The sequence below is a fragment of the Mauremys reevesii genome, linkage group 10, assembly GCF_016161935.1.
Source record: "Mauremys reevesii isolate NIE-2019 linkage group 10, ASM1616193v1, whole genome shotgun sequence".
In the NCBI taxonomy this organism is placed as follows: Eukaryota; Metazoa; Chordata; order Testudines; family Geoemydidae; genus Mauremys; species Mauremys reevesii.
In genome coordinates this window covers 44,819,556-44,837,203 of record NC_052632.1, presented here as the reverse complement: position 1 = coordinate 44,837,203, position 17,648 = coordinate 44,819,556, and the positions used below count along the sequence as shown (strand labels likewise).

At 51.3% G+C, this 17,648-nt stretch overlaps 1 protein-coding gene and 1 long non-coding RNA gene across 5 annotated transcripts in view; one reads left to right on the top strand and one right to left on the bottom strand.

Annotated features, from left to right (window-relative positions):
- The window catches only part of LOC120373946, a 28,963-nt gene extending 16,457 nt beyond the window's left edge, over positions 1 to 12,506 (bottom strand). The window contains exon 1 of the long non-coding RNA XR_005585821.1: positions 12,394 to 12,506. This is a non-coding gene — a long non-coding RNA (uncharacterized LOC120373946). The remainder of the gene's footprint in view (positions 1 to 12,393) is intronic.
- Positions 1 to 13,882, top strand: part of INSYN1 (inhibitory synaptic factor 1) — a 105,079-nt gene extending 91,197 nt beyond the window's left edge. For 2 of the 4 annotated variants that reach the window (XM_039493032.1, XM_039493035.1), the window contains exon 2: positions 13,156 to 13,882. In XM_039493032.1, the coding sequence (XP_039348966.1) occupies positions 13,156 to 13,851 (696 nt within the window). In that variant the 3' untranslated portion in view covers positions 13,852 to 13,882. Of the gene's footprint in view, positions 1 to 12,622; positions 12,733 to 13,155 lie in introns of those variants that run through there. The other 2 variants (XM_039493033.1, XM_039493031.1) reach the window with 2 other exon arrangements.
- Positions 13,883 to 17,648: the final 3,766 nt, after the last annotated feature.

Sequence of the window (17,648 nt, the reverse complement as noted above, 5' to 3'; positions counted from 1 at the left end):
ACTGCACCTGGGAGCAGAGCGCAGGTCTCTTCCAGTCCCTGTGGCCCTGCCCCTCCCTAGCCAGCCCAGCACCATGGGCTCAGGGGAAGCTGGGGCTGCCTTCACTGAACTCCTGGGTGGTTTTGGCCAGTGAGAGCATGGGACTGTTAGCACTGCTTAGAGCAAAACAGGTGCAGAGCCAGCTTTCCTGTCATGCCCTACCAATGCCCCTCCGTCCTCCCTGCAACCTCCTGCTGCTCTCCCAGGCCCGGGACCCCTCATGGCTCTGACAATGCCCCTCCGTCCTCCCTGCAACCTCCTGCGGCTCTCCCAGGCCTGGGACCCCTCATGGCTCTGCCAATGCCCCTCCATCCTCCCTGCAACACCCTGCTGCTCTCCCCGGCCCAGGCCCCCTCATGGCTCTGCCAATGCCCCCCCGTCCTCCCTGCTTAACCCTGCGGCTCTCCCAGGCCCTGGACCCCTCATGGCTCTGCCAATGCCTCTCCGTCCTCCCTGCAACCTCCTGCTGCTCTCTCAGGCCTGGGACCCCTCATCGCTCTGCCAATGCCCCTCTGTCCTCCCTGCAACCTCCTGCTGCTCTCCCGGTAATACATTTGAACGTTTTTTAGAAGGTCTCTCTATAAGTCTATAATATATATATATATTGTTATCATAGATTGAGACTTTCAAAGCTGCCCAAGAGATCTGAACTCCCAGCTTCCCTTACTACGTAGGAACTGGGTGTCCAAATCCCCTTGGCACATGTGAAAATCATATCCTTAATTTATAAATCATTGTTATTTCATTTCTCTTTTCATCTATTTAGTTTTGCAGCTGACCCCAGAGGGCGCTATTTCATCTATTTAGTTTTGCACCGGCCTGCAGAGGGCGCTCCGGAGGGCTGGAGAGCTAATTCCCAGAAGAGACCAACAGGAGGCGCCGCAGGGGTAAGTCCGCACATCCACACAGAGCCACGAGGGGCTCTGTGGCTCTGTGTGGATGTGCGGACTTACCCCTGCGGCGCCTCCTGTTGGTCTCTTCTGGGAATTAGCTCTCCAGCCCTCCGGAGCGCCCTCTGCAGGCCGGTGATCCACCTGTCCTCTAGCCCCATGTCCCTCCCAGGACCCCGGTGCCCCTTTATCTGGGGTGCTGCCCCCTGGTGACCTTTCTCTTTGGGTCTCCCCTCTCCAGGGGACCCCCACTCACTATTCCCACCTCGCCTCAGTATCAGGCTACTGCCAGTCATCGTCTAGCCCCCATTCCCTGGGGCAAACTGGAGTATCAACCTACTCATCACTGGCAACTTTGGGTTTGGACCTGCTGCTTTGGCCTAGCCCTGGGCTGCCCTCTGCAACCCCCAGTACCTGTTGCTTTCTGCTAGGCCACAGCTAAGCTGCTGAGCCCGCTGCCACTCTGGGGTTTCCACCGCCGGCTCCTGCCAGCCGGGGTCCCGCCGCCGGTCCCACTCAGCGCCAGCTGCTAGCCTGGGGATGGAACCCCAGGCTGGCAGCGGGCTGAGACCCCAGCTGGCAGGAACCCATGGTGGAAACCCCAGAGCAGCAGCGGGCTGAGCTGCTGAGCCTGCCACCGCTCTGGGGTTCCTGCTGCTGGCCCCTTCCCTGCCGGGGTCCTACTCAGCACCCGCTGCTGGCCTGGGGGAAGGAACCCCAGGCAGGCAGGGGCTGAAACTCCAGCTGGCAGGAGGCGGTGGTGGAAACCCCAGAGGGGTGGTGGTCAGCCCGCCGCCGCTCTGGGGTTCTGGCTGCTGGCCCTTGCCAGCCGGGATCCCCTCCACAGCCCCACTCACCTTGCTTCCAGTTGGAGTTCCAGTGCAGGCCCCCTGCCAGACAGGGTCCAGGCTTCCGGCCCTGCTCAGCCCTACCAGCCGCCAGCTCCAATCACCTCGGCTGCCGATCTGGGGTTCCAGCCGCTGACCTCCTGCCAGCCAGTTATCAACTTATTACTCAGAAGCCTGTGTGCAGCTTAAAGTATCTAAATAGGTGCCACCAGACACTGGAAAACTCAGCAAGGAAAAACAAGGGCAAGGATCACACTAAACTAATAAGATCTGCATTTTAATTTAATTTTAAAAAAAGCTTCTGAAACATTTTGAAAACCTTGTTCACTTTACATATAACAGTAGTTTGGTTATATATTATAGACTTATAGAGAGACCTTCTAAAAAACGTTCAAATGTATTACCGGCATGCGAAGCCTTAAATTAGAGTGTGTCGGGGACTTGAACCCCAACAGCGAAGTTTGTTGTCTGACCGCAGAGAGACAGGCAACACCAGCAAGGTTTGATTAAAAGTTTTTTATTGACAAGTGCACGTATTAGTAAAGAACAGCTCGTATCCGAAAAGAACCAGCCCCCTCTTTACAGCTTAGTATTAGCTTATATAGACAGTTTTATTACGTCATAGATTATTCACTAGAGCAATCCACCCCCTTTGTCTAACAACTAGAAATTAGACTCTTTTTAATATATATGCATGCCTAGTCTCTACAGCATTATATTGTTAATATCTCAACAAGCACCAAAGGTTAGGAATGTGAGGGAGTTAAAAACACACCGAACACTAAACCAGGGAGTTACAGAACTGTGAGATGCTTGTGTTTTTTATCAGTCCCTCAGACAGTTTGTTTCTCAACATAACACAGCTGGTCCCAGCCCCTTCACTTATCTTACTCTTTCCCAGGGCTTTGTGAAACAATGCTGCTTTTCAGTATTTTCCACTTTGAGATTACCCAGAAACCTCTAGATGCTTGACTCCAGTCAGGTTGGCACAACTGGTTTTGTGCTACATCTTTATTCAGGCCTAACAAGTGTATACATGAAGACTCGGCACACCACTGCTGAAAGGTTGCCGACCCCTGGAGTAAAGGCAGAATGCTCTGCCTTAGACTAGCTGGAGCCAGGAGCATGCTGCAGACCCTGCTCTGCTGTAGCAAGCGCCAGGAAAGCCCCTGGGCCTTCTCCTACCTTGTGTGTGTGAGCCACTAGCCTGAGGAGAAGCCCCTTTGCTCCCACCCTCCATGGGCCTGGTGGAATGGGGAAGAGAGCTGGGCTGAGGGAATATGCGGAAAGGGCAGGAGGAAAGTGGGCAAGTGGGGTCCAAGTTTCCATAGGCCATAGATGGAAGGAACTGGGAGCCAAGACTCCCTCCCCTCAGTCCCCTATGTTCTGCACTGTTGGGCCTTGGCATCACAGCATATGTGGGGGCCCCGATCCTGCCTAAAGCTGTCCCTGACAGTGATGGGCATTCAGGGGCATGCACCATGAGTGCAGGATCAGGCCCTCTGCAGGAGGCATCTTGAAGTGCCAGGAGTGATCTAGAAGCCACGTGCGAGAATGCCAGCAGGGCTCCGGGTCTCAGTCATGGCTCAGGCATAAACCCTTTCTGTTTGACAATGAATTCCCTAAGCAGTAGCCATGACAGGTTATTCACAGCATGTGGGTAGGTTCTTCCTCAGCAGGGCTTGCCCTTGGCATCGCAGCACCGCCCTCTAGTGCTTGAACTACAGGAACTGCTAGTCACAGTTCAGGGCAACTGCCCATGGATTCCCCTGCTTGCGGTCCAGCAAGGGCCCCACAGCCGTCACCTTTCATGGATGGAGACGGTGTCTCTCTCCTTCCTGAGCAGGGCTCTTCCAGACTACACAGCTCCCTACTATGCTGCGATATCCCTGAAAGCCAGCCAGCCTCAACGGCCTAGGTCTGCCAGTTGCTTTCTCCTCAGAGGCTCCTTTTGTGGGGAGGGATAGCTCAGTGGTTTGAGCATTGGCCTGCTAAACCCAGGGTTGTGAGTTCAATCCTTGAGGGGGCCAATTGGGGATTGGTCCTGCTTTGAGCAGGGGGTTGGACTCAATGACCTTCTGAGGTCCCTTCCAACCCTAATAATCTATGATTCTATGAACAACATAATCACCCACCGTGACAAGTTACCACCTTGCCCTTTCTAAGTGAGCCCATTTATTCTGAAGGTGAAAGTATTACAGAGAAAGCACATTAAAAACAATACAGGAACCTACACGCTTGCTGCTAAACTGACCAAAGATCACCCCACAGCTCCAACAAGGGATCAGGGCAGTGAACTGTCCTTCCAACCCCATCAAGGAGTGATTCTGTGGTTACAAGTGTACAGTAGCTGCTAGTGCAGAACAAGCACCCCCCTGACTCTGGGAGTCCTTCCTTCAGACATCTCAGGCCTTTGCACTTTAGGGTCCAGGAACAGGTAATCAGCAGACAGCAGGTTTCTTCTCAGAGAATAGCTTCAAAAGGTTGGGTCTGGAGGTGGGAATCTGCCTTTCCCTCCTCCCAAGCATGTCCTAGGAAACCCACTTAACTTTGTCTGTCCCAAAAGTTCTTGTCTGTTACATGGGTTAAAATGGTCCTTGGACGTCCCTAACCCTTCCCAGGGTTTCCATTGCTCACATCTCCCCTTAGAGAGGTTACACCCAGTCCCACAATAAGACATACATTTTGCATTTATAATACAACAGACTCTAAAGCTACTTAAACTTAATTCCATAATAGCTCCCAAGCATAGTGCAGGAATTGCCATGTCTATTTCACCACTTCCTTTGCTGGCAGCAGTAGTAGACCAATACTGTCTAATAGAGCAGCCATTAGAGGAGGACATGATGTGCACTCTGCTAATGTGTTACAATGGAAAAGAAAGATTGATCAGTTTCAGGGTTTTCTTTTTATTCCTCAGCCCGCAGTGATTTTAAAATATAGTACCACCGGCTCTGTTCTGGCCATAATGTGAACTAGGCCATTATGGTCTTTTAGTTTTAATATTTAAAAGGCTTGTTTTATTAATGCCTAAAACGCAGCTACTATACTGTGCATTCTCGCTGCTCTTTGAGTATGGATGTCCCTAATAAGTACACCATAAAAGCCTCACCCTCAGAGGGATTGTGGTGCTCTCGAGTCATGTGCACAGAGTACACCACGTGTGCATATCTCTGCATTAGCACCAGCTTTGTGTCATCTGCAAATATGATCAGTATGCTCTCTATTCCTACATCCAGGTCACTTGAGACCTCCCTCCAATCTGACAACATTCCATTAACAATTACTCTTTGTTTGCAATTGTTTTACCACTTAATGGTAGTTCTGTTGAGCCTGCATTCTCCAGTTTACTTATCAGAATATCATGTGGCACTGTGACAAAGCTTTGTTGAAGTCCAGGTATATTAAGTCTACCTCATTCCCCCATCCACCAAACCAGTTACCTTGCAAAAGAAGGAAATCAAGCTGGTTTGGCATGATTTGTTCTTAGTAAATCCATGCCTGGCTGGTAATCATAGAATATCAGGGTTGGAAGGAACCTCAGGAGGTCATCTAGTCTAGCCCCCTGCTCAAGGCAGGGCTAATCCCCAGACAGATTTTTATCCCAGTTCCCTAAATGGATTGAACTCACATCCTGGGTATAGCAAGCCAATGCTCAAACCACTGAGCACCCTTCCATCCTCCAGGTATTCACAAATGGGATGTTTTATACATTGCTCTAGTAGCTTCCCAGGTACAGAGGTCAGGCTGACTCGTCTATAGTTCGTTCCCTGGCTCCTCTTTCCCCCCCTTTTTAAAGATTGGCACTATGTTAGCCCTTCTCCAGTCTTTCAGGACCTCCTGAGGCCTTCCTTCCTTTTATGACCCCCTCACAGCTGTCCCATTATCATTGGCAAGATTAGATTATGGTAGCATCTAGTGGCCGGTTATGATCGAGGCCCCATTGCACTAGGTGTTGTATATGCTCATACAGACAGATAGTCCCTGCTCAAAGACCTTCCAGGCTAAATAAACAAGAGGTGGGAGACAGGGAGTATCTTTATCCCATCTCACAGGTGGGGAACTGTGATATAGCGAGATACAGGGACTTGGCCAAGGTCACACAGAGGATCTGTGTCAGAGCTGGGAATTTCCCTAACACCACATGAGTATCTGTCCTCACTCTAATCCCATTGCTTTACCTTTAGAAAAGTGCAAGAGAATGTGAATTTCACTTAAACTCCTCTCACCTCTTCCTCCTTGCTAGTATTTACAGGACTGGCTAGCAATCCAGGACCCACTGTGCTAGGCTCTGCACACACACAGTATGGCCTTGGCCACATGGGAAAGGTTTTCCTGTACAACCTCTGGTGTGAATCAAAAGCGATCTCATTACACCAGTATAACCTCTCTAGATACGCTCTCCTCTGGGACAAGAGGGGCTTTTGGGAAGGTGTCACGTGGGAAGGAGTTTAAGTTAAACTGAGAAAGCAACATATACCAGAGCCCATGGCGGGGTAGTACTGTCTGACTATACCTGTATAACTGCACCTAGATCTCTGCCCTCTGGACACAAGACCACTGAGACAGTGCCTGGTCTGACGGGTTATAACCAGAATAGCCAAGAGAGACAAAGAGTTGGAGGGGGGGATGTAATTTGCCCCAGGGCGCTAGCAGGGCAGAGGCAGGAATAGACCCCAGGCCGGAGGCCCCCTCCAGCCACCGGAGCCTCCTGCCTCTGCAGACACATGCCTGAAACAAACAAGACGGTGAGATCTTCTCCACAAGCTGCTACAACTAAACGCACCCCCAGCCCACGAGCTGAGGGAGGCAGCCGAAGCCAGAGCTTTCCATTCCCTGACATCTCCTGGCTCGCTTCCCTGCCTCAGCATCAGCCGCAGCTTCTCAGGTTTCTCTCGGGGGGCCCCCACCCCCAGATTTTGTTTCTGAATGGTCAGGATGGGGGATGTGCCAGCCGATTTTGCACAACCGCCCCCGGCCCATTCTGAGCACCGTGGATGGCTCCTCGGCAGCCCTTTGTGCTTCCCAAGAGCTCTTCTTGTGTCTGAACAAAGAGCCATCTTCTTACTGAGCGGAGGGACAAAAGCCGCCCACAGTCGGGCCTCATTAGAGCTCCCTTGACAGAAACAATGGAGGCGGCTGCATCCCAGAGCGGGTTTCCCTACAGGAGCATGTGGGGTGGGGGAGGCTGCAAGGCAGGCAGGGGGGCCTGGGGAAGCTCATGGGCCGAATTGATTCGTTCTGTTGTCAGTATTTTCTTCTACCCCACTCCTCTCCACCAGATGGAGCACCTGCCAGTCATGCCTCAACCTTCCCTGTCCCTCCCCCTGCCTTCTCCACGGGGTCGCGCCTCGCCAGGCCTGGGATGAGCTGGCACCAAGGAAGTGGGCTGAGCTGGCTCAGCTAACCCGTAGGAGACACAGGCCCAGGATCAAACAAGAGCAAGGTCATGAGTGTGTCTGCTCCCTCCCTCAGGAGGGAAAGGGGCCAGCAGATTTTGTCACAAGCTTCTCCCACAGCAACAGATCCTGAGACCCCTCCCTGCCCAGGAGCCAGCCCCACTGGCCCCACTCTGTACTGCACTGCAGCTCTGTATTGCACAATAGTAGGCCCCATTGTGCTAGGTGCTGTACAAGCGCATAGTGAGAGACAGACCTTGCCACAAAGAGTTGCCAGGCTAAGGCATACAAAGCATGGGAGGAGAAACTGAGGCACAAAGTGGGGAAGTAACTTGCCCATGGTCACACAGCAGCTCAGTGGCACAGCTGGGAGTAGCCCTGAGGTCTCCTGACTGATCTCCTAACTCCATACCACACTGCCTTCCCATTGCTTTGGCTGACTTGTCCCGGTTGCACCATTTCACCCAGCACTGCATCAGTTCTGCTTGCCTGCATAGCCAGTCCATGCTGCCCGTGGCATCTGTTCCTCCTTAGGCCCTGCACAGGCTGGCTTTGTCCCCCCCACCCAGGGGCTGGTCAGGCCAACTGACCAGCCCAGCCACAGCAAACCGCCTCCTGACTGCTGTTTCCTTCTGCCACCCTTGCTGCACATGTGGATCCACTGACAGACTTGCTCTGTGCCCTGCATTCCCCAGCAGGTCTCCCCATGGGCCTGTGCAGCTCGAAGGGTTCTGCCTTCCTGGTTTTCAGCTGTGCATGACCCCTGATCCCCCAGCTTCCCTGCTGTGCCTACTAGGTGCCCTCTACCAGCCCCTGAGACCCGTCTCCTTTCTCAGCCGACACTGGTCCTCATAGAGGCACGAGTCCCATTTTAGTCCATGAGGATTTTGCTTTGCACAGGAACTGTAGGAAAAGTGAGATGCTGCTCTGCTTATCCTCCCTGGGGAAGGATGAGCTGGGGGAAAAGTATAGCAGTAGGAATAGGAAGAATTAGGTTGTACTCCTGGATCTGCTGGACACGTCATTAACCCACTCTGTGCCTCAGTTTCCCTGGCCATAAAATGAGGCTGATGACCTTTGTCTGTCACTGGGATGTGATCAGTTAATGTCTGCAAAGCACTGTGAGAAAGGCACAGCATCCCGATGGCATGCCAACATATCAATTCCCCTCCCCCGAACCCCAGGGCTGCCCCGCTAGCCGACTGTGTGCGAACAGGGCCCTTGCCAGCTAAAGAAAGAGAAGCCAGGGATTAACCAGTGTCTGGTCCTGGGGGACACAGGAATCCAATGTGCAGGACCTGGGAGCTGCATGCACAAGTATCAGGCAGACCTAGACGTCCCTGCCGCTGTGCATGTGTTTGGAACATGGGCCAAAGGAAGGACAAGGAGTGGATCCCTGCCATGACCCGGAACGGGCTCTGGAGCCAGCAGGCAGGAAAGGAGGAGCCTGAGCTGGACTTTGTTTTCAGTTGAAAATATGTCCTTGATTTGAAGGAGCAAAATCTTTGACAGCCTCTGGTGCTGGAAGAGCTGACCTGGGTCTGTGAAGCCGTCCCATCCCAGGCTGTGATGGCATTAGGGTCTGGTAGCAAAACCAAGTCAGGTGTAAAACTCAGGCCCCTGCAAAACTCAGGCCCCAGGTGCTCTATTAGCACACTGGTGGCAGATGCAAATCACATGCAATGGAGCCACAAAGCCAGAGCACAGGGAGGGAGGACCCAGGGGTGCACAGAGCTGGTGCCTGCCATGCATCCCCTGCAGAGACCCTGGTTGCAAAGAAGATGGTTGGGTGAAGATTTGCACCCCCAGGGCAGGAGGGGCTAGTGCAATGCTGCTGTATTTTGCAGGGCATGGGGCTCGCTCTCTGCCATGGGGCTCGCTCTCCTTCTCTGAAACCGCTCTGCTCTGTGGGTCTCTGGTGCACCTGGCAGGCAAATCCTTTCCTGCCAGCTAGTGTAGCAGCTGGGGCTGCTGAGAAGCCCCTTTGGAGGGGCTGCTTGGCCCCCTCCTTTCCCAGCACACTCCCCAGGGGGAGGGGAGGCTGGCATCGGAGAGGCTATACCTTAGGGAGCTGCTTAAAGTCTGATCCTGCTCGGGCCTAATTGTAAAGCCTGACCCAAACCCTGCTATACCACAGCCAGGCGGAACCTGACCTGAGGCCCAGAGTGCTGAGAAGTTTTCATATCCGACTGGCCTGAACATGACACCTCTAGTTGGGGTTGGGTGCTCTTTCCTCGGCCTAGGGGGTAGTGTGTTGTTTGGGGGTGCTGGGTTTGGGAGGATTCAGAAGCCTTGACTGCTTCTCCGATGTCCTGGCCAAACTCCACTTGGGCAATAAAGTGCTGAGTCCCCATCCCACTCCAGCCATCTCTCGTGTCCTCCATCAGTGTGGTGTTTGGCTCTGGCTGGACAGGGAGTGTGGCACCAGTGACAAACCTCGGCACAGATGAGTCATGCTGCTATGAGGTGGGACTTGCACTGGGTTAGCCTCTCCAGGACAAAATCCCTGGCAAAGAAAGGACCAAGATGGTGTCATCATGGCTTTTGCATTACACCCCAAAGCAGTCTGTAATTTGGGGTGGTTGGAGTAAAACAGGCCCCCTACATATTAGTGTATTGGGCAGAGCCTCAGCTGGGGTAAATCCGAGTAGCTCTAGGTCTGGCCCATTGAAGTCAATGGAACTCTGGTGATGTACACCAGCTGAGGATCTGGCCCCTTGCAAAGTGTTTGAGTGCGTGCAGAGCCCCCCTAGACTGGATCCGCATGCTGCCCTTTGGGGAGGAGGAACTTCAACTCAGCTGACGGGGAGTTGCTCTGGGTTCACCCAGGCCAAGCTGCCGAGCAAAGCTCCACAGCAGTGCAGCTTGCTCTCCCCATGGCCGTCAAGCCGGGGATGAGTTTCACAGTACAAAGTATTAGTTCTTGGGAGAGCTGAGCTGCGGTGGGCTGAGCAGCAGGGCGAGCCAGGCAGCGAGCTGCAGGGAGAGTGGGTGACTGTAGATTACACCTGTACAGAAATCTAACCGGAGTGCAGCCAGGGCGGTGCATGCTGGGCAGGCATCAGCCAGGCCCGGGAATCCTCAAGGACAGGGAGAAGGAGAAGGCTGGGCTTTGCTGCTGGTGTAAATCAGGCATCAGAAGAGTTACACACTGGTGTAAATGAGAGGCGAATTGGACCCAGCATGTTTAAATACAGTGGCTTCCAGGCGCCGCCTTTGCTAGCGCATCCCTCCGGCGGCGACTCTGTGCCTCCCCATGCTGGCTGTTCTCTAATCTGTCCATTTCTGACCCGCCTTGTCTCAGCCCAATCAGCTGCGTGACCTGTCTGAATGCTTCAGGCTTTGTTCTTCCTCCACAGGGGGCAGAGAGGGAGAGTGAAAGAGGTGAGGGCTGGCAGAGCCAGAAGGAGAGAGCTGAAGGAAAGAGGAAGAGACACTGGGAGCAAGGGGGCAGAGAGCAGCCGATAGATGAATGCACGCGAAAGAGAAAACCGTTGTAGGAGAGCATGAGACAGAGATGGAGAAACAGGGGCAATAAGTGTATCTCAGAGCAAGAGAAACAGCCAGACCTGGATACAGTCATGGGAGGCAGCCAGGGGCCTTGTGCCAGTGGGAAGCAGAACAGGAAGTAGTTTGACCCATGCAATCTCTTAACCCTATCCATACCGCACTGGGTAGTGCAGTATGGTGGAGAGACACGCTTAGCATGAGACATGTGGTTGTCAGCATATATTATTGGCACGTCAAAGGAAACACCAAGCAGGATTCCCGCACCCTGCTGCAGCACCCTGGCGTGTCTTATTACTTGTACTGGAGGCAGCACTGTTCACACCCACTAGTATAAACCCCACCCCCAGCCTAGGCAGTGGGAACTTGCTACCAGGACACCACTGGGAGCTCTGGACCCCCAGCATATGTGAAGCTCTACAAAAAAAAGGTCTTCCAATGTGCCACACTCCTTCTCTGCAGCTCTCCTCCAGCCCCTGCCAGTCAGGGACTTAGGGGCATCTGCCACTGACTTTCTCGCCTGACTCCCGTCACCGCTCAAGAAGTGGTTGCAGCCCATCAGAAGCTGTCCTGCCATGTGTCCTTCCAGTCCCTGAGCCTTTGCCTGAGCAAAGTTCCTCCTGCATGCTCAATTAGATGTGAGCAACCTTCCCCGAAGGCAGATGCTGAGGGAGCCACAAACAAGTCTGGGGAGCGTTGCAGAAGCATGATCCAGCTGATTAGCTGGAGCTTCTCCAATGACACAGGCCTCTTGGGCCAGTGAAAACAGCCTGGAGAACAGCCTTGCTCCTAGCATGTCAATACTTTCAGGCCCAGCCTGACAGCTAAAAATACTAGCTGGAAGCTTTCAGGAGTTTCAGTGACATTTCTATTTGGGTTTGGCAGTTGAGGGTGTGTGCAAGTTAGTTCCTGACCCATTTTGCCCACCTTTGCTAAAAACTAGGTTGAGTCCTACCAAAACTCATCTCATCTGTGGCCCCCAATCCAGCACAAATCTAGCTCTGCGATGGAGAGGAAATGCCAGTGCATCGCACACCTGCACAGTGCTGCTCTGTCTCCCTCTCGGGGCCAGGAGAAAGAGCAGTTTGAGTCTGCTGCTGGCTTTGAGAGCACAGAGTCTTTTAGCTCAGGCAGTGGAGTCTCTCACTTTAAGATCCAATGATCCCAGGTGTGATGGGTTCAGGCACAGAGACCACCTTGGGACTGTCATCTGACATGCTGAGATTACCTCTGAGCCCATTTTCCCTGCCAGTTTGGGACTCCAGAACCCTGTCTTATTGAGCCAGACACGCTAGTCCGCTGCAACACAGACCCAGGTCTGGTCCACGCCCCCAAAGCTGCAGACTTTAACCAAAAAACGCTCAGCAAGTCACTTATCTCCAGCACCCAGACACTCAGCTCCCAATGGGATTGAAACCCCACATAAATCCATTTTACTCTGTATAAAGCTTATACAAGGTAAACTCATAAATTGTCCACCCTCTATAACACTAATAGAGAGAGATTCACAGCTGTTTGCCCCTCCAGGTACTAATCACTTCCTCTAGGTTAATTAATAAACAAAAGTGACTTTATTAAATATAAAAAGTAGGATTTAAGTGGTTTCAAGTAATAACAGACAGAACATAGTTAAGTTACCAAGCAAAAGAAAACAAAGCACACAAGTCTAAGCCTAATACATTTAAGAAACTGAATACAGGTAAATCTCACCCTCAGAGATGTTCCAATAAGCTTATTTCACAGACTAGACTTCTTCTTAGTCTAGGCCCAATCCTTTCCTCTGGTACAGTTCTTGTTATTTCCAGCTCAGGTGGTAACTAGGGGATTTCTCATGACTGCAGCCCCTTTGTTCTGTTCCACCCCCTTCTAGAGCTTTGGCACAAGGCAGGAATCCTTTGTCTCTCTCTGGGTTCCCATCCTTCCTTCTAAATGGAAAAGAACCAGGTTTAAGATGGATTCCAGTGCCAGGTGACATGGTCACATGTCCTGTGAGACCCCAAGACTCCATTCTTTCCAGCCTGACTCACATGAACACAGGAAGGCTTACAAGTAAACAGAGCCATTTACAACCAATTGTCCTGGTTAATGGGAGCCATTAGGATTCTAAACCACCATTAATGGCCCACACTTTGCATAGTTACAATAGGACTTCAGAGTAATACTTCATATTTCTAGCTTCAAATACAAGAATGATACATTCATACAAATAGGATGAACACACTCAGTAAATTATAAGCTCTGTAATGATACCTTACAAGAGACCTTTTGCATAAAGCATATTCCAGTTACATTATATTCACACTTCTAAACATATTTCCATAAAACATACGGAGTGCAAAGTCACACCAGGTTCAAGCCCTCCTAGGGCTGGCCCGCCCAGTGGGACTGCTTTACGTTAAGGCTGGCCCACTTGCCTGCTGTGGAGTGGTCCCGCCAGCCCCCTGATTGCTCTCTCACTCTGTCTTCATGCAGGTAGTGAGCCAGATTGACAAGCTGACGTCGGATTTTGAGTTTGAGCTGGAGCCGGACGACTGGACCACAGCCACAGTGAGCAGCACATCCAGCAGTGAGAAAGGGGGTGGCACGTTTGACCTCGGCCAGCTGGATTTCATGACCTCGGACATCCTCTCTGACAGCTGGGAGTTCTGCTCCTTCCTGGAGGTCTCCACCCCATCTGACTCTGGGGACGGTTCGGAGCAGCAGCCAGGCCGCCAGCCAGACTACCGGCTGATGAACGGCGGAGTGCTGACCCCTAATGGACCCCGGGTGGGGACACCCGACTCTTCCAGCGAGGAGGCCTTCAGCTCCGGCCCCAACCTCAAAGCCCAGCACCAGAGGACGCCGGGCATGAGGGAGCGAGTCCGCTTCAGTGACAAGGTGCTCTACCATGCCCTTTGTTGTGACGATGACGATGGGAACAGCCAGGAAGGCACCACCGGGGTGCCGCTGCCCGAGGACCTTCCGGAGGAGCCCATCGAGGCGGGGCACAAGCCACCGGCTCGGCCCACTGCCAATCCACCTCTGCCGCAGCGGCACTCTCCTCACCTGAGTGCCACTCAGCAACAGAAACTGATGAGGAACAGCAGCACACAGACCGTGTCAGACAAAAGCACCCAGACGGTGCTTCCCTATGTATCGGCCAAGCAGAAAATCAAAGGCAAAAACTGAGCAGGGGTGGGGGTGGGGAGGAATCGGAGCAATGGGGACTGATCAGAGCGGGGGGAGGGGCAGAAATATATATATATATTTAAATAAATCAAAATACTAATAATAAAAACCAAAAAAAGGTGGAAACTAATAACAATAATGTCCAGCTACCTAACTGTCATTTTTGAGGCTCAGGGAATTTGAAATTATTTACTGAACAAAAGAGATCAAATAACCATGCGGAACAAGGGAAATAATATATATACCTATAGACCCCACTTCTGAAGCAGAGGATGGGAGAGAGATGTGGTCAGGGGCATCCTCAAATGCCAGCCGAGCATCTCAGTTCACTAACTAGGTCTGTGGGTGGATGGCGTGTGGATCTCCCCCAAATAGGGATTGTGGGGAAACGCGGCTCGGGGGGCAGGGCGAGAGCACTAAGTGCACTAAGACTGAAAGAGCTCTCTGGGAAAGGAAGTCAGGTCAACCCCTTGTGCTGCTGGATTTGTATCCTACGCCTCCCCACAATATTCCAGAGATGGGGCTGAGCCCCAGAATTTGGATCCACCTCTCGGTTTTGACCATGCCCTCACCCCTCTTCTGAAAGAAATCAGCCAATCAGAAACTTGCTTGTTCATTAAAGAACAATGAATTTTTGTATGCTCTATTTTTATGAACAAATTGGTTTCAGATTGGCTGGGCCTCTAAGCAAATCAGTTCTCTAGGCCAATCAATGTTTTTTTGTCTTTGGCCATGGGTCAGCAAGTGACTCCTGGTCCATCAGTCAAATGACACTCATGCTGGTTAGATTTTCCTAGTCGTTTGGTCAAATGGGACTAGAGTCAGAATGGGTGTGGCTACAGCAAGAAAATAGCATTGGAGGACTGATTGCCAGACGCGTCTGGAAGGGTTTTGATTCTTCCTGCCTGATTCTCATCTCACACCAATTTTACACCAGTATAAAATATGCCAGTTGACTCCCTTGGCACTATTCCTGATTTACACCTAGGGGAATGAGAAGAGAATCAGGTTTTGCATTTCAGTAAAGTTCCAAACAAAACCCTGGCATCTAAGGCCAGGAGCCCAGCTCTGATCAGGAAATTGCTGAAGCCCAGGCTTCATTTTAAGCACATGCTTAAGTCCCATTGATTCCAACTGAGCCTTAAGCAGGTGTTTGAAGTTAAGCACATGCTGAAGTGCTTTCTTGAACGCGGGCCTAGAAGGGCTAGATTCTGATCCAATTACACCAGTGTAAATCTGGAGTTGTTCTGGACACATTCACGGCATCACTCCAGTTTTACACAGAGGGTAACTGACATCAGGATTTAGCCCATGGGGTTTAATTTTCACACAGAGGTGCCTACACCGCTCCCCGGGGCACATGCACACTGGTGATTGTGCGGAGTTTGCAGCTGCGCACGGTCACCTGTTTGCAGCCACACCTGTCTGGGCTTTCTGTGCAGAGCTGACAAGCACAACTTAGTCCCTTGGTTTGTGAAAATGTGTCCATTAGCAGCAAGAATATGACCCCTTGTGGCATGAGAGCACATTCTCAAGCTGGTTCTGAACTATCAAAACACGGGGAATGAGCTGGATGACCTGGGTGGTCCATTCCCAACCAAGAAATTGACAAGAAAAAAAATGTGTTCTTAACCTTTAGCCAGCCGCTCTTTTAATCCTGTCTGAAGCCTGGGCTCCTGACCGAACATAGCCCCAAAACAGGTACCTTGTTAAACACTAATCTTGTTAATGATGAACTGGCAAAGCTATTACACTAGCTACCCAGCACAATAAAGCTTGGCATATGCACTTTAACAACAACAAGAAAAGCCAATGCGCTTTGGTTTGTTGTATTGCATGTGGCCTGGGGTGTATAAACCATGTTGCCAGTATGTCTACCTCTGTGCAAGGGGGATGGTGCTAAATTTCAGGGATTAGAAAGAAGCGCAACAACCTGTGATGAAGGGGCTGGAGGTATTGATTTAAGAGGGAAGGCCGGCTGCTTGATCGTAGAATCATAGAATATTAGGGTTGGCAGAGGCCTCAGGAGATCATCTAGTCCAATCTCCTGCTCAAAGCAGGACCAACACCAACTAAATCCTCCCAGCCAGGGCTTTGTCAAGCCAGGCCTGAAAAACCTCTAAGGATGGAGATTCCACCACCTCCCTAGGTAACCCATTCCAGTGCTACACCACCCTCATAGTGAAATAGTTTTTCCTAATATCAACCTAGACCTCCCCCACTGCAACTTGAGACCATTGCTTCTTGTTCTATCATCTGCCACCACTGAGAACAGCCGAGCTCCATCCTCTTTGCAACCCCCTTCAGCTAGTTGAAGGCTACTATCAAATCCCCCCTCACTCTTCGCTTCTGCTGACTAAATAAGCACAGTTCCCTCACCCTTTCCTCGTAAATCATGTGCCCCAGGCCCCTAATCATTTTCATTGCCCTCCGCTGGACTCTCTCTAATTTGTCCACATCCCTTCTGTAGTGGGGGGACCAAAACTGGACACAATATTCCAGCTGTGGCCTTACCAGTTCCAAATAGAGGGGAATAATTACTTCCTTCGATCTGCTGGCAATGCTCCTACTAATACAGCCCAATATGCTGTTAGCCTTCTTGGCAACGAAGGCACACTGTTGACTCATATCCAGCTTTTCATCCACTGTAATCACCAGGTCCTTTTCTGCAGAACTTGTGCTTTGGTCCCCAGCCTGTAACAGTGCATGGGATTCTTCCTTCTTAAGTGCAGGATTCTACATTTGTCCTTGTTGAACCTCATCAGATTTCTTTTGGCCCAATCCTCCAATTTGTCTAGTATCAGAGGGGTAGCCGTGTTAGTCTGGATCTGTAAGTCTTGCATCCGAAGAAGTGGGTATTCACCCACGAAAGCTCATGCTGCAAAACGTCTGTTAGTCTATAAGGTGCCACAGGATTCTTTGTTGCAATTTGTCTAGGTCACTCTGGACCCTATCCTTACCCTCCAGCATATCTACCTCTCCCCCTAGCTTAGTGTCATCTGTGAACTTGTTGAGGGTGCAATTCATCCCATCATCCAGATCATTAATAAAGATGCTGAACAAAACCAGCCCCAGAACTGACCCCTGGGGCACTCCGCTTGATATCAGTTTCCAACTAGACATCGAGCCGTTGATCACTACTCGTTGAGCCTGACAATCTAGCCAGATTTCTATCCACCTTATAGTCCATTCATCCAATCTATAGTTTTTTAACTTGCTGGCAAGAATACTTTGGGAGACAATATCAAAAATTTTGCTAAAGTCAAGGTATATCACATCCACCGCTTTCCCCATATTCACAGAGCCAGTTATCTCATCATAGAAGGCAATCAAGTTTGTCAGGCATGACTTGCCCTTGGTGAATCCATGTTGACTGTTCCTGATCACCTTCTTCTTCTCCAAGTGCATCAAAATGGATTCCTTGAGGACCTGCTCCATGATTTTTCCAGGGACTGAGGTGAGGCTGACTGGGTTCTCCTTCTTTCCTTTTTTAAAGATGGGCACTAAATTTGCCTTTTTCCCATCATCCAGCACATCCCCTGATTGCCATGAGTTTTCAAAGATAATGGCCAATGGCTCTGCAATCACATCAGCCAATTCCCTCAGCACCCTCAGATGCATTAGATCTGGACCCATGGACTTGTTCATGTCCAGCTTTTCTAAATAGTCCTTAACCTGTTTTTTCACCACTGAGGGCATCCTGTGGTGCTTAGGCTAAGTTGTGCTGCCTGGAGCTGAGTGGCTGTACAGAGATCCCCTGATGCCCATCTGCTCCATGTGGCCTGGCCATGGGACCC